At 46.4% G+C, this 17,192-nt stretch overlaps 1 protein-coding gene across 1 annotated transcript; it reads right to left on the reverse strand.

Moving 5' to 3' along the window:
* Positions 1-1,263: 1,263 nt before the first annotated feature.
* SOWAHB (sosondowah ankyrin repeat domain family member B) lies at positions 1,264-3,567 on the reverse strand (the record flags this gene model as incomplete). Its single annotated transcript, XM_080932181.1, has 1 exon — positions 1,264-3,567. The coding sequence occupies one exon, from the start codon at positions 3,565-3,567 to the stop codon at positions 1,264-1,266; it is 2,304 nt and encodes a 767-aa protein (XP_080788307.1).
* Between the last annotated feature and the right edge of the window lie 13,625 nt (positions 3,568-17,192).

Consider the following 17,192-nt stretch of genomic DNA (forward strand, 5'->3'; position numbering starts at 1 on the left):
TAGCAATAATCATAGTGATACAATGTAATAACAGAACAATCCACTGGTCTTTTAATGCAGAATAACCAGAAGAAACGCAAGAATACTTTTTAAAAAACACAGCATCACACATGAAATTATTCCCACAAAAAAAGTAATCTCTGCTTGAACACTGAACTTGTAAGCCCTCTTTGGATTTATGTTCAGGTTTTACACATTCTTCTGGGGTTGCAGAGTCCCCTTTGGCCAGGGACTTGCAATGATCAGCCTCTTCCAGAGACCTGAATGGGACACTTCCTGTCAGACACTCAGTACTTCAAGGCTAATATTTAATCTTAGTTGGCAAAAAAGTTTAGTGCAAATAAAGTTATACTTAGCAGCTTAACAAAGTTCTGATGCTTTAACCCTTTCTGCTTCCCTAGAGTGGATCCAGCGGAACCAACTTTGACTTTCAGACTAAAAGCTGTCAGAGATGACCCTATTTGCTACATGTGGTGTTTTCCCTGCAGGATGATGAGTTTCAGTCATTACACAAAATGAACCAAAAATTCTTTTACTCTTGGGAAGCTCACTTTGAGTTGGTACAAAAACATACAATAGAAAAAACAAACAGAACACAAAATAAGAGTCTGAATGTTGTCATTTCTCTAGGGAGTGGAGTCACAATCATTCATTCATCTGTTTCTCTGGCCAATGGCAATGACACCCAGAGACGACAGTCATCAGTTTATACCAAGCACTACAGTCATTGCTCACAGAAAGGCTCAGGACTGAGGAAATCTCTTCAATCAGATCTTACACTCTCCAGTAACGATATTATTCACTGGTTGGAATTGCCCAAAAGCATGTAAAGGAGATAAAGGGAAGCCATCTGACTTCAAGCCTGGTGCTTTTCACTCAGCCAAGATTTATTCTAGAGATGAATAGAAGCCAAAGAACTTCCAGCCAGAGAGTGTGAGCTATGGCAGTTCCACGAATTGCCTCCCTGTGACGCATTTGTTCCCTTTCTAGTAAGGCCTGGAAGGCACTGCTTCAGAAAACACTGCGCCTTCCTGTGCCCTGATCCTTCGCAGGCTTGAATGCCTGGGTCAGCTTCAGCCTGCATCTCACAGTCCAGACACATGGGCTTTCAGGAAATTGAGATGACCCTTGAGGACCCCATTTCATCCATCCTCCACCTACTTAGTAGTTTGGGGAGTGTGTGCGTGCGTTTGTGCAGGCGTGTGTGTGTGTGTGTGTGTGTGTGTGTGTGTGTGTTGCACCTCTTAGAGAGAAGAACCCACCTTAGTCACTATACTCTTCTCTTTCCTTTGGGGTGTGGAATTTCTCATATTGGCTGGTCAATTTCCATTTGTTGTGCTGAGTTTTGAGTAAAGCAGCCAAGGAAGTCTTCCGGGTGACATTTCTAGACACTTCCCGGCTCTTGACCTTCCTGGCTGGGGAAGAGCTTTGTGCTAAGGAATAGACAGGGAAGATAGGTTTGCCCCGGGGTGCACCCAGAAGCTGCCACGTTTCCCCAGAGACTTTACTGTTCAGATACTGCCACGGTTTCTTGCCGCTGCAGTCTCGAATGTTTACCCGAGAAGCCAATCTTTGCACTAGCAATTTGATGACTCCCTGGTGCCCGTGGATAGCTGCCAGGTGCAGGGGGGTATAGCCACAACTGGACCTCACGTTTACATCGAGTGCAATTCCTGCCTTCTGGGCGCCAGAGACCAAGTCCTGAAGGGCACCCAGGTCACCATGCTTTGCTATCCAGTGCAAGGCCGTGTACCCCGTCAGGAAGTCCCTGTGCAAAGCCAGCTGGGGGTCCTCCCAGAACAAAGTGTGCACGCGAAACCAGGAGCCACTAGCAAGCATCACAATCCACTCATGCTCTCTGGCATCTAAGGGGACAAGGGGTGACCTGTGCTCCGAAGGTTTGTGGGGTATCAAGACTGCAGGTCCATCCCTGCTGGGGACCCATGAGGAGTGTGGCTGACTGGCCACAGCATTAGCATCTGCCAATTTCTGTATCAAAACAATGTCCACCCTTGGGCTGGGCAGGACTCCTGCCTTGGAAGGTTTCCTAGACCGAGATGGGCGCCGGCTCCTTTTCAACAAGTCCTCATCAAGACACTCCTCATCTGAGGAAGAGGGAGATTTAGTTCTCCCTGTTCGAGAGCTCCTTCTGACAGACCTTCGGAACTTGGGGGCAGGGAAGGGTTCCTTGGGTTGGTCTCCAAGGCTTTTAGCCACTGTTGGGACCTTCCGGAAACTGGACGCGTTGCCTCTATTCCCGAGGCCCGGCCGAATCAGGAAGGGGCTGCCTTCGTTTGGTGACACAAGCAGATCCTCAACTGGATCCCTGAGCTCGCCCCAAGAGGAAGTTTTCACGACAGGCTGCAGCCCCTCTTCGGGGGTTCCGGGGGATTCTTTGGGTCCACTGCTGCTTTCCTCACTGCCATGGCTCTCTTGATCCACAAAGTCATCCAGATCCAGGAGGGATAGCTGACAACGAATGCTTCGAAAGACAGTAGGTGGAGTTTTCCCCGGCCAGAATTCAGAGGACTGGTCAGGAACCCCAGGAAGGAGAGAATGAAAAGACAGAGCAGGCTCTGGCATCGCGAAGTTGGTCTCTGAGACCCCAAAGGCGGTTTCTGAAGGTAGCTGGAGGAAGTTGTCTGGCAACACACACCAGGCGCGAGTGGGCCCCTGGATCCCTGCCTCAGGCACCTGCGGGTATCTGGCTACCCACTCTCGGGTGCGCTGCTGCTGCAGAAGGTGCTGGGTTGAATGGTTCGGGGAGCCGGCGGTCAACAGCTCCAGCGGCTCTCTGGAGGGAGCCAGGTGGGGCGGGAGAGCGGGCGGGGACGTCGGGCTGCCAGCAGCTTCGACGGCGGCTGGAGGCCAGACAGGCGACACAGGCGCGCGCTCGGCCGCCGCTCCTTCCCGCAGCCACCCCGGAGCTCCGAGGTCATCCCGGGCAGGCGTAGCGCGCTCCGGCTTCTCGCAGGCGGCTGCAGGGTCTCTGAGATCTTCCGGCAGCGGCTGTCCCGTGGGCTGTCCCCAGTCGTTCTGCTGGCACTCCCAACAGCAGCGTCCCCGCGTTCCCACCGCCGCACACCTGCCTCCGGCCTGAGCAGCCTCTGGCTCCAGTGTCCTCTGGCTGGGGCTGTTCCCCGGGCCGGGGTCTGGCCCGGCCTCCTTCGGTGCGCTGTTGCCCACTAGTTCATCACCACCTTCGTCCACCCGGGTCCCCGCACCTGCCGGCGGTTTCTGCCGCTGCTGCGGCTCCGGGTCGCGGTGGCTGCGGTTCCGTGGCTGTCTGTCTGCGGGGGCGGGTCGCTGCAGGCCCTCCTCCCCCAGCAGGTCCCTGTACCTCCTCTTCAGCACCACGTACTTGGTGCCGTCGGGGTCCTGGCGCACTGCGGCCACCGAGTTCACGAAGCCCTTGAAGAGCTCGCGACGCTCCTGCAGCTGGCCTGGAGGCACGTGAGGGTACCGCAGGAAGCTCTTGAAGTGGCTCAGCAGTTCTGCGTTACGCACACGGCCCCCAGCCTGGCACAGAAAGTCTAGCAGTGCCTCTTGGCTTAGCTCTCCGGCCATCGCTGCCCGGTCCCTAGTCCCTTGGGAGGCTGCGTCTCGAGCTCCCAGCGCACTTCCCCTCCGACCGAAACCCAGGCCTGGCGAGTGTCACCTGCTCCCGGGGTGGCGCCACCCGTCTCCATCAGCCGGGGAGGTCGGCGCCACCCGCATTTCCAGGGCTCTCCGGGAGGGCCGAGGGTCCCTAGGGGCGGGTGCCCAGGCTGAGTCCCCGCGCGCAACCCTGGTGGTAGAAGGAGGCTCCCGGGCCGCCCCTGAGCGACGCTGGCCTGTCGCAGCGAGTCCCCGCAACGAAAGTTCCCGGGATAGGTCGGAGTCGGTTTCACCTGCGCACTGGCTACGCCTCCTCCAGGACTCAGGGGGAAGGGCTGAGCCCGCCTCTTGTACCTCCGCCCTCTGAAGTATCTCCCCCGCCACCCGTCTTGGGTGAGTCAGGCTGGTCACCGTCGTGGACAACGTAGGGAGGTGAGACCGGGGGCGAATTGAGCCGGGGGCGAACGGCTCTGCGCGGCGCGCAGCCACCCGGGGTCTGGGAGGTGTCAGGCAGGTAGGCGGCCGCTTGTCCCTCAAAGTGCCCGCCATGCCAAAAACAAAAGCAAAGGGAGGTCTGCTCCTTTTCCCTCTCCCAGCGGCACGAGTTACAGCCAGAGTCCACATGGGTCGGGGTCCAACAGACGGACTCTCCCACTGCTTCTCTTTATTAGCTCGGTCTGGAGAGGGGATTGGGGTTCCCAACTTCAGAATCCAGTGGGAATCCGGAAAAACCCACCGAGATCCACCAAATTCTCTTCTAGTTTGGAGATATCGAGATACTGAGAAGACGGCTCCCAGGGCACTCGCTTCAGGGAATCTAAATACACCTGCCTAAGTCTGCCCTGAGAGCATCATTTTCCTACATCATTGTCTTAGTTACAGTACTCAGTGCTGGAGGGGTTGGAGAGGATTCATTGTCAGAGAGTTCATTTCCCAGGAAGCCAAAATCCACAGGAATTATCTCCTCAGCTTAGGTATTTGATACTCAGAGCCTTTTTTTATTTCTTTTCTTTTCTTCTTCTTTTTTTTTTTTAAATTTTATTTAGTCTAAGACTTGTGAACAGGAGAGATTCGCTCCATCTGTTTCATGTTGACTTCTTAGTGAAGTCTTTGCTTTGAGAATGGAAGTTTTCCTCCACACGTTTAAAATGCTGAGCACATGACAAGGGTTTTTGATTCCACCCTAGGAAGGGGGACACTAGACTCCGTTGGTCTGTTGAAGGGCTATTGAGTCCACCCTGATTCAAGTATTTCTTTAGCCTCCTTTGAAGAGGGAAGGGTTAATCCACAGCAGCACACTTCTGTCTGCTCTGGGTGCCTCTCATTCTTCTTTATCTTGAGTTGATTTGCCTGCTGTTATCTATCTATTGTAGCCTCAAGCCCTTCGTCTTCAGCAACAGCCTCTCCACCTTTCCCTAGTTGCTGCCTTCGCAAATGCCTGTGTCTCTGCACCCTCTCCTGACTGTTTCTAGCGATAAATCTATTTTCTCCTTTCCTGGCATTTGACACCCTTTCTCCTTCTCTCTCTCTGTCTCTCTTTGTCTCTCTGTCTCTCTTTGTCTGTCTCTGTCTCTGTCTCTGTCTCTCTCTCTCTCTCTCTCTCTCTCCCCCTCTCTCCTTACAGTTCCAGATTTTTCACTAAGAATATCTCGAGTATGTTGGTCCTGCAATTGTCAACATGTTTTGGTATGGTCATCCTCCATCCCCCACCCCAGCACTGGGGGTCGAACCCTGGTACTCGGATGTGCTAGGCAAGTCGTCTGTCACTGCCACTGACCTGTCTGTCAGGTAGGCCACATCAGTGCTTTATTTCAAACCCCAACAGAACCCTGGTACTTTTCCATGAATGACTTGGAATCCTTGGCTTTAAATTATCTAGGTCAGAAAGAAGGACTGTTTATCTATTTGAGGCAGTTTCTAGAATTGAAATCTAGTAGTGGGTTGACATGGAGAAACTGTTCCCACTCCATATAACTTGAGGCCTCAAAATAGTTACTAAAACAAATGTTTTTATATGAAACTTCAGCTCACCTTGCATTTATTTACTGGTGTTGAGTCTCAGTGAGATTCATAGGTGTGTGTGTGGGGAGGGGGTCCGGATGGAAACCTCAGGTGGGCAAGTCGGGTGAATCCCTCTTTGGTGTCTTGCACAAGTACATATGTTGAGTTGCACAGGTAACCAAGAGGTAGAATGGGACCGTGACTTGCCGTGTACTTTAAGAGGAGAGAAAGGGGAGGGGCAGATACCACAGGTTTTGACAACACCCACCTTCAATTGAGGGTCGAATTACTAGGTCTGCAGTTGTTTTGGTGTCTAGTGTCCTCTTGCCTGTCCTAGGGTAAGGGGATGGTTAGGTGGAAGGTTTTATATCTTATATAGGGGCACCTTCTTGCTTCCTTCATATTTAGTTCATTATTGTCAAAGGATTTTTTTCTATATTGCTGGACATTGCTAGAAATGGGTATATGTGAAGAAAAATGTGTGTTACAAAACTTTGTTGGTAACAAAGGACCAGAGAAATGGCACAGGTTGGCATGCTACTTGATTTAGGAATGGCACGGGCCATATGCTAGGGTCCCTGGATACACAAAGGAAGTTTAGGCTCTGCTCAGGGTGAGGAGGACTTTGCATCTTTTTTTTTTTTTTTTTTTTTAAGTGAGGCCATTAGGGCAGAAGACTTCTGTGCAGAGGGTTCTGGCTTCACTTAAGTATTTTGGGGAGCTAGCTGCAGATATAGCTGTTTGGTTTTAAGGTAGGAGGGGCTGCAAAGAAGGAAAGTTTAGGGAGGAGGGACTAGGGAGCCTCTTTTCCCCAAGCCAGAGCCTTTTAAGAATTTCCCAGAGAGTCTCAACCAGATCACATTCGCACTTGAAGAAACATCTGGGAGTAAATGCTGACTTAGAATTATGGGTAAAAAAAAATTCATCAGAGTGAGTAGAAAAGAACATAAACACAGCAGTGTTGAGTCTAACCACATCTAAGACTGTGCTTCTATTTCAGAGATACTAAATGTAAAAAGAGATACTTCTTAAAATACAGGAATCACAAAATAATAAATAAATAAATAAATAAATAAATAAATAAATAAATAAATAAATAAATAATGCTGGGAGTGGTGGTGCATGCCTTTGATCCTTGCACTCAGATGGAAGAGGCAGATGCATCTCTGTGAATTAATTCAAAAGCCAGCCTTGAATACATAGCACACTTTTGGACATGCCAAGGCTACATAGTGGGACCCTATTAGAGGAAAAAAAAGCAATTGCTGGATATTATGTGTTTGTGTATTGGGGGCTCAGATTTGAGGACTGCCTAAGTGTAAGTTAGCCGACTAGCCTTATAACTATACGGTGGTAGTGTGCCTTGTTCATCCAGGTGGCAGGAGCAAGAGAATTGTGAGTGGAGACCATCCTGAGTTAAACCTCATCTCCAAAAAGAAAAAAGAATATGAAGGGGAAGGAGGTGAAGCTTCAACCAGAGGAAGAGTCCAGACGCTGCTGAGACTATGCAGGAAAGAGGTTTGAGTTCAGCAGAAGCTGAGAAATGGAGATGAACAGATGGACTCAGGAGATATTTAGAAGGTGAATTCAATAGGACCTGGCACCAGAGTCAGCCAGAGGACAAGGGACCAGCTTGGCAAGCTCCTGAGTAGCTGAGAGAGGTTTGGCATCATCTCACACTCCATTCGAGTGAAAATAGAGAAAAGGTAGTTTGTAAAAATTCATAAAAATGGAAAATTCAACTTGGGGCATATTAAATTTAAAGGGCTATAAAAACAGAGCTATCTAGAAGACAGTTAGCAATATAAATTTGGGTCACCAAAGGCATACCATTCATATCTACAAATGGTCATCTAAACCACAGGAGAGAAAATTGTTTAAAAAACAACATACAGGTAGGAGGGCAGGTCCAAGAGACCAAAATGGCAATTCCCAGAGAAAGAGGAAAGGCCTCCTGTGGGGACTTGAAAGGGACCCCAAGAGAAACACCTGTGTCTCAGAAGAGCAGGATCAGGAGGGACAGCTTTCTAGAGATACTGCCAAGGCTGATAAGAAGGAAAATAGAACCAGAGCTGGCAGGTCACTGGGGCTGGTCTGGAACAGTGTAACAACAGTGGCAGAACTGGAGCCAGCCACACAGAAACTTGAGGGGCAGTTGGGAGAGAGTGTGGGGGAAATACTCAACCAGTCACCCCCAGATATAAGGAAAAATGGTGGATTTAGATACAGAGAACTTCATCAAACCATGGAATTCAGTTTTCTTCTTTTGAAGCAGGGTATGATTTCACATGTGTGCTGAGGGAAACAAGCCAAGGGTGGCTAAGTGGGGATCCAGAGTGCAGTGAAAAACAGATGTGGGAGGAGCTCAGGGAAAGGAGAGAACTCCCCATAAAGACAAGGGATGTGGTTCAGTGGTAGAGCCCTTGCCATTGCATGCAGAAAGCCTTTGGCTCCATCCCCAGCACTGGGGGAAAAGAAAAGGAAAGAAAAAAAAAAGAAGAAAATAGGACAGAGAGAAGGAAAGTACAGATTCCATTTGAGGGCTGGAAATGAAGCTTAGTTGGCAGGGTGCTTGCTTGGTTGATACCCAGCACTATGTGATCCAGGCATAAGCTTGGCACGGCACATGCCTATACCCTGACACTGTGAAGGTGGAGATAGAAGGAGCAGAAATGTAAAGTAATCCTTGGCTACATAAAGAGTTTGAGGCTAGCCTGAGCTACATAACAGACTGGGGGGAGGGGAGACACTAATGAGGAATTCCTTCCATTGCTGTCTCTTCTCCTGACCTGTTCCCAGCCTTTGCTTGTTTGTCAGATATTTACTAAGGATCCACCAGATGTACGTGTTGGGAAATAGAGTGTAGAGGTGAATCAAACAGGCAGAATTTTTATTCTCAGGAGACTTACTCGTAGTAGGGAAGAGAGTAGTAATGCACATAAAATAAACAGAAAAGATCACTACTGGTACTGATCAAAGACCAACTGATCGATAAAGTGGACAGGGAAAGCCTGTCAGAAACCAGAAATTGGCAGAGGTCACAGTGAGATAGGAGCAGCTGTCAGTGGGAGGAGTTTTCCCTGTCAAGGTCCCTTCCTGTGTGTCCATCTGTCCATCTCTCTCCTCCTAACTCATACATACTGTCTTGAAACACTAGGGTGTGGACACTGGAAACAACAGTTTCGACAGAGCCCCTCTCTCTTGCAGCCTTTGGTGGCATCCTAAGGTTTCCTCTCCTAACCTTGGGAACAGCCAGCTTGCCTTAGTTTCTATAGCTTGTGCTCGACTCACCTCAGTCTCTGGCTTTGCTGCTAATTCTTCACAACCCCTTCTCTGTGTCTTCCCTCCTCTGTCTCTTACAAGGACATTTGTCTTTGGAACTATGGCCAAGTCTTTAAGCTAGGATGCTTTGATAACATCTACTAGCTTGACCTGGGAATCTTATGCATGTTGTGGCTTTTGGAAGGCATCATCCAACCTGTTAAATGAAGTAACAGAGAAAATTTAAAATGTCTTTTCATTGCCTTCTCTTCCCTCTTTGCTCTAGCTACCTTGAATTTCCTTCACAATTTGAGTCAGTTATCACTGGTTAAGGGATCTACCCACATCCTCTGGCCCTGGAGACATACGCCCCCCTGACTCGTGTATGGACTCATTTCTTGCTGTAACCCTCTGAAATAGTCCCCATTGTTATGGTTTACATGGTCTGTTTTGTTTTCTCTATTGACATCTCTAAGTGGCGGTGCCCCGAGCTCTCTACAGAGGCTGCTGGGTTAAATAGACAGTAAAATGACTGGGGATGGACAGTAAATCGTGAAGGGTTTTGGGTAACAAATGGAGACATCTAGATTGTTTATCTACCATGTGCTTGAGTGTTTTGCCTGCATGTATGTCTGTGCACCACTTGCATGCCTGATGCTCTAAGAGGCCAGAAGAGAGTGTCACTGTCCCTGAAATTGGTTAATAAGTTGTGAACTGCCATTTGGGTGCTGGGAATTGAGCTCAGGACCTCCGAAAGAGCAGCCAATGCTCTTAATCACTGTGCCCTCTCTCCAGCCCCTGAATTTTGTGTTTTAAGTCACAGAGTTTAGCATAGGCCTTGATTTCTAATGTGTCTTCTCTTTAGAAGCTACAAGTACATTCTACAGGATACAGCATTGTCAGGACAGATGGCTGCATACTCTCCTGTTTGCTTTCAGTGTGTCCTGTGAAGTACGTTGTTCAGCCTGTTGATCTAATTTGAAGATTCTTTTTTATCATGCTTTAATTATATTAATCATCACCCACCAGATTTTAAATAGGTCAGTTCTCATGAAGAAAGCATAAAGGTAACACCAAACTTCCAACCCAAGAGCCAAGCCCCAGATACTTAGCATGAGCCTTGAGCAACTTCCAAAACCGAAATTGTGGGAAAGAACATTTGAAATAGAATTGGACATTCCATATTTTTAATATTAGGCCTGTGTTATTGGCTGATTATAGTGTAAGAACTAATCATGGTTAGCAATGACCTAGAATTGTTTGGTTTTGGATAATTTCTTTTATAATGCATACTCCTGTTTGTATAATTCACATAATATTCATTGATGTATTGAGCAGCTTTTCATTGCTATGACAAGGCACCGAGGAAAATAACTGAAGAGGAAAGATTTGTTTTTGGCTCCTGGTCTCAGAGCACGTGGTGCATGGTACTGGGGCCTCTGGCTTTTAGCCTGAGACAGGGCTAAATGTCACGGGAGAAAGCGCACTGTGGAGCAAATATGGTTACACCAAACTAAAACCTTAATTTTAACAGCTCATCTTTATTGATTACGTGGCCAGGACACAAATGCCATAGGCTGGCCTTTTCAGATGACGCCATGGGTGGCACTCATGAGTCATCAACTAAAAATGTTATTAAAAATTGGTATTTATATACTACAGTTGGCATGTATTTGAGGAGTGCTAAGGATACTAATTTAGCATGCTATTAATAAATCTGGTGGCCCCCCCAAAAAAATCCCTGGCAAACATACTTAGGCAGATAATTGGATTTCCCCCAAATTTCAAAGGCTAATTTCTTTTGTAATATATATATCTAGTATTTTTATTAGCTTTTTGAGAATTTAATACAATGTATCTGGGCCATATTTACCCCCTACCTTTCTCCTTTCTCTAACTCCTCCCAGACTTACGCCCCCTCCCCATTCCTGCCTTTCCACAACTCTTTTTAATTATTTTTCTCAAAAGCTAATTTCTTACCACATACCAACTATTATATGATGCAATTGAGATATTAACTACAGCTCTTCTTGCAATATAATTATAAATGGATGTTAGTTTTTCAGAAATAAGGGGTAGGCAATGAGAAGGCTGAAGTGGCTCAAGTGCTTTCTTCCCTCTGCTGACCTGGGTTCAGTTTCTAAGACCCTCATGGTAAAGGAGGCGATCAGTTGCCACACACTGTGCTTTACAGAGGAGTCACAGGGAGAGAAGTGTACATGTGAGAACATGGAGGAGCTGCCCGGCTCACAGTGCATACATCGGCTAGGACTTGGCAGAAGAGTGACAGAAACTAAGGGTGACATTAAAATAGAAATCCCATCCCCACACACCATGGGCAGCCCAGAGTTGCTGCAGTAGCTGTTTCTGCCGTTTGCTCAGATTCCTGCTGTCTTATGTTCTACACTTTCTCAGGGTGGGATTTTCATGCCAGAGTCTAACTCTCTGTCATAGCATGGGTCAGCATATTTATATTCCAGATGCAGGGGGGGAAAGAAGGCAGAGAAGAGAACAAAATTGCTATCTGGAAGAATTTGCATTTTGCCAGACACAGTGGGGCGTGCCTATAACCTTCACATGTAGGAAGCAGAGACAGGAAGATCATGATTTCAGGCTAGCCTCAACCACACACCAAGCTCTAGCATAGCCTGGAATACAAATAAATCGTATGTCAAATATATTAAATGTTATATATATCATACATGATATATGATATGTTTGATATATATATATAACTGTTTTAATTTTATTATTTCTGTGTGTAAAAGAGACAGATGTATGAGTATGTACATACACATGTGTACACATGTGTGTGCTATAGTATGTACCCATGCTAATCAGAGATCAACTTCATGTCTGGTTCCCTCCTTCCACCTTCACCTGTGTTTCAGGTATCAAACCCAGTCCTGGGGGATTCAACTTGAGTTGTCAGGCGTGTGTGACAAGCCACAGAGCCATCTTGCCAGTCCTGAAAGGTATTTAAAAAAATAAGCAAAAGTAAAAACACAATAGTTGTATACAAGACTGTTGACCACACTCCAGTGTTCAGAAAGCAATCTCATGGCCACATGTAGGTGGGAAGAAAGGTTGAGAAGAAAAACTCCCTTTGTTCTGGATAGGCATGCTCTCAGTTAAAAACAAAAGCTCATTATTACAAAACCGGCTTTGTCATGTGACTCACTATAGGCCCTTTGAGCAGGTCGAGTCTTTATTGAATGACATCATCTTGAATATTTTAGGTCTTTTATCCCTCTAGGGCCCAGATACCTAAACACCAGTCACACCCTGTCAGTCACAGTATCGACACCTATACACTTACATTATCCATAGGGAGTGGCATTATCCTTAAACTTTGGGTGTCTGTGGAGACATCTATCACATGTCCAATGTGTCACTTTTTCAGAGAGACTCTCTGCAGCCAGGTGCTAAGTTAGACTTGCTGGGCAACCCCTCCCTCTAGTTACACAGATGAGAAACTAGGTCAGTGTCTGACCCAGGCGGAGACAAATAAAATTTTTTCCCGGGTTTTAAAAATCTGAACTAAGTGGGCTGGAGAGATGGTTCAGTGGTTAAGAGTACTGACTGCTCTTCCAGAGGTCCTGAGTTCAATTCCCAGCAACCACATGGTGGCTCACAACCATCTGTAATGGGATCTGTGGCCTCTTCTGGTGTGTCTGAAGACAGCTACAGTGTACTTATACATAATAAAGAAATAAATTTTTAAAAAACAAAATCTGAACCAAGGAGAAAAGTCTTGATTCCTCTGTGAGAGGACCCCAGTACCATCGGTGTACCGCTGGAGGGGAAGAGGACTGATCTTGGGAAAGAGCAGGGCTTCTTGTCAGAGACACCAGGTGGCATAGCAGCTGCACTCCTGAGTCTATGGGAAGCTACTCCTAGTCAGAAAATAAGGGTTAGTCAGCTAGTCAGAGTACTAACTAGTAAGGGTACTAACTGCTAGTAAGGGCTGTGTGCATGCGGAAGCCAGAGGTTGATGTTTGGTGTCTTAGTAAATCTCCCTTCACTTTTTTTTTTTTTTTTTTGAGTCAAGGTCTGTCACTGAACCTGGAGCATGTGTAAAGCACACTAGGTATCGTGTCCCAGGGGTCCTGCTATCTCCATATCCACATCCACAGTGCTTGCATGACAGACATGGGCTACCTCATAGGTCTTTTTTCCCCCATGGTTCTCGGGCTCGAACTTGGGTCCTAGTGTTTGTGCAGCAGGCACTGTTCTGATGAACCACCTTCCAAGGCCTGCTAGCCCTGTTGCCTTTGGGCCTGTGGTGAGGCAGTACATCATGGTTGGGGGTGTGTAGAGGAACACACCACGAGGTAAACAGGGAGCAGAGAGAGCTGGGATGGGGCTACAGTCCCACTGTTCTCCTCAAGGTTATACTCCTGTGACCTCAACCTCACACTGACCCTCACCCCTCCAGGTTCTGCCAGCTCTTGGTAGTGACAGTGTCAAGCTGGGGGGACCAAGCCTTTGCCTTATGTGATCTCCAGAGAAAATTTTCACATACCATTATAGATGCAAGGCAAGTGAAAACCTGTGTTCACACAAAAAACTTTCACACAAAGGTTCACAGTAGCATTGTTCATATGGCCCCAAGTTAGGAACAGCCCACCAGATAGATAAATGAGCGATTCGTTATACACATATTGATATGGTAGGAACCTGAGGAAAACATGCTAGGTGAAAGGAGAAATCTCATACAGCCACATATGTTCTGGGAGTCCTCTTAAATGAAATATGGAAAATGTATGAATCCACAGAGGGAGTAGATTTCTGGGGTATGAGAAGGAAAGGAATAGTTAATGATGTAATGACTGTGGCTCTGTTTTCTTGTCACCCACCCTTAATAAATCCCCACCATTTCCAATAAGACCAGATAGGCTACTTGCACACACACAAGTCCATAACTTCAATCTTTAAAATGTGAAACACATCATTTATGCCATTTAGGACAACAAATTGGCAAATGAGTATTGAATTGTGTGTGCGTGTGTGCTAAAGACAGGGTTTCTCTGTATAGCCTTAGCTGTCTGAAAATTTACTCTGTAGACCAGTATGACCTTAAACTCAGATCCACCTCTCTCTGCCTGCTGAGTGCTATAATTAAAGGTGTGTCCTGCCACCACCAGGCCAAGAATTGACTCTTTAATATAAAAGCACACATGTGAGTGCCCATTGCCAATTGCATGTTTAGGGGATCTTCATTGTTATCATGCCCTTCCTAGATAACAATAAGCTTAACTATTATGATATAGCAAAACCATCTCTCTATATTTGGTCTTGGTCTCTGGTTCCTCCTAAAAACCTGGCAAAGTCTGGAGTAACAGGTGTGTCTTTGGTCATTTCTAATGTTTTTCTGAACCTGTTCTAATTCAGTGACTTAGAATAGACCTTCAGATGGGTTCAACAAGGAGCTAGTGACACCAGGAAGACAGAGAGTATGACTAAAGGGTTGGGGCTGTCAATTTCCATTAACGAGTTGCTTTTCTTGTTACTGAGACAAAACACCTGATGGTTTAGGGTATACAGTCTATCTGGGTGAATGGAGTGTATCTGTCAATACTTGTGGGAACCTTAGGTGGTATCTATTCTGTAAGCTTAGATTTCTATCAGAATTACCTTAAATGTTTTAACCTCCCTTCTAGCCTACCACCCACCAAAGGTAATAGAAAAGAAAGGTTATCAGGATACAGGGGAAGTAGACCTGCTTAGAAATTGTTCTTTGGTCCAAATCTCATCTGTATTGTTAAGAAGTCAGCAGTTTAATCCACAGGATTCAGCAGCAGTGGCTTGATCCACTCACAAACACTTCACAACTATCCCAGCAGTCCAGTTAAGTAGTGTTGAGATAGAAAACACGAATCAGCAGCAGTGACATGACCCAGCAGAAACAGCCAGGCCTCAGCTGAATTGGCATGAGTCAGCAGGAGGGATTAGGCCAGGAGTTCTCTGCTGTTCCTCTCTCAGTGAAATGAAGATCAGTGAAGACTCAAGACCAAGAAGTACTTCAAAGCTGGATATGCAAGCCTGTCACTGTCCATTGAGTCCTATTTATACTCCCTCCAAACATCAGTCTGTCTTAGCTGACATCACTCTACCAGTTGGCTCAAGCCCACAGAAGCAGCAAGGAGCCACCAGAATAACAACAGAAGGTTTCTCTCTATGGAGTCACGACAGAGACCAACAATGCAACGTAAGGAGAACCGATAAGTACATGCATGTCACTAGTGAAGAATCCTTTGTCACACATCCTTCCACGAGTTTGCTTTAGCAAAGCATCCTTTCACCTGTGTCTGCTTCAGGAAAACACTCCTTCATGTGTTTGCCCTGGCAAAACATCACCTGACACAACAGACTTTCCAAAGAAACCAAAAATGTTCTGCTTCACTCCTCCTTACATTTTAGTGGATTAGAAAGCAAAGAAATGGGACCAGAAGCAGAACCAAACCCAAGACCCAACCCAAGAAGCCTAAGTCTACAGCTAGGTCCCTAGCCCCAAAGGTTTCATAACCTCCCAAACTAGCAAGCACCACCAGTCAGAGACCAAATGTCCCAAAACATGAGCCTGCGGTGACATTTCACAGCAACATTATAACACTTCCTTCTACTTCTAGGGAAGAAAGTGGGGCCAGAGAAGGAGTTAAGTCACTTGATCAGTAGTTATCTCAATTAAACGTCCCAGTTGATCACATGTGATGTGGGGAGGGGACATGTCACACACTGAGGACAAAGCTCCCACCTCTCCTTCAGACTTCACGGAAATCATCTTTAATATGAGACTGCTCCCAAAGCTGGGCATGGTGCACATACCTGTTTTTCCAGAAGAGGCAGGGGAGCAAAAGTTCCCAACCACCCAACCTCTACATAGCATATTTAAGTCCAGCCTGGGCTACAAGATTTCCTGTCTCAAAATAACAACAACAAGAAGAAGAAAAAACAAAGCAACAACAACAGCACAAAACAAACATGTGGCTGTTTTTAACTTGTATCATTTACAGTAGGATAGTGCTCAGCATATGCAGGATCCAGTGAGTCAGTCAGTCCTCAGTCCTGAAGTGGAGTCTCAGGAACCATGAATTGATAGTCACACTGGATAGTAAGCACTATGGGTCATCCCTAGGATTACCCATGCTGGTGTCTACCCTGTGGGGTGAGCTCCTGACCTGTATGAACTATGCAAACCACAGGTACTGTGAGAACTGTGGGCACCCAGCTAGAGGAAGTGCTGAAGCAGACTGGGGAGAGAGCACTTGGACATTATGTGAAAACTTATTGAATAGTACCAGCAAGTACTTAGATCCTGAATACAAAAGAGAAGCTGGTGTGTTACTAAAGACACTTCTTCTGGTCAGATTAAAGTACTGACTCTTTTAAGAGTTACTTAGTTTATATGTATGAGTGTCTTACCTGCACAGTTGTTAGAGTAGCATATGCAGACCTCATTCTGGCTTGGAACTGGATGGTGTTGAACCACTCTCTGGTTGCTGGGAACTGACCCCACATTCTCTGCAAGAGCAGTAAGTGCTCTTAACCTCTGAGCCATCTCTCCGGCTCTGTTATTGACATTAAAAATTATTTGTTTATTTTGTGTGTAGGAGTGGGATGAGGGAAGTCCATTCTTTCCTTCCTCTATGTGGATCCTGGGGTTCAAACTCAGGTCCTCTGGCTTGGCAACAGGCATTTTGTCCTACTAAACCATCTCTCCTGCCCTTGACAATTACTTAGAGCTAAGTCATTCTTACCTACACAAGTGCTACAAGGTATACAATAGACAACAAACAATCTTTCTCTTCTTATTGTTCTACTGATCCCATCAAAGATAATGACTCTGGTTACACAAAGTTGTTCTGAAGTGTGGACATGGCTGAAGGCTTTGTTAGTCATTTGACTTTGTTTTCTTTCATCTGGACTGAACCTGCAGGGATCTAGAAACAAAATAGCCACTGTGGAGGAGTGACAGGGCTGGGCCTCTCTGAGGGTAACAAATTGCATTTCCTTTCATAGAAACTTAGTTCTATAAATTCTTTCAGAGGCATTGATTGTTCGCACACTTGCTTCCATCTTCCCTTAACATAACTGCCTGTTGTTCAAATGGCTAAATGAAAGTTTCACATGATATTTGTTTTAGATCAGGCTCCAGGACCCCAGCCAACTGAACTAAAAACCAAAGTGGAGACATTCTTATTAAAGTTCTATGCCACACACTGAAACTAGATTGTTCTTAGAACCTTTGAGATACCAGGAGAGATACTATAAATAGCCTGTTTTCCAAAAGACCAAGTCTAGTTGTTTCCCCTGCTTTAATTTCACCCCTC

The sequence above is a fragment of the Micromys minutus genome, assembly GCF_963924665.1.
Source record: "Micromys minutus genome assembly, chromosome: 1".
Classification (NCBI taxonomy): Eukaryota; Metazoa; Chordata; class Mammalia; order Rodentia; family Muridae; genus Micromys; species Micromys minutus.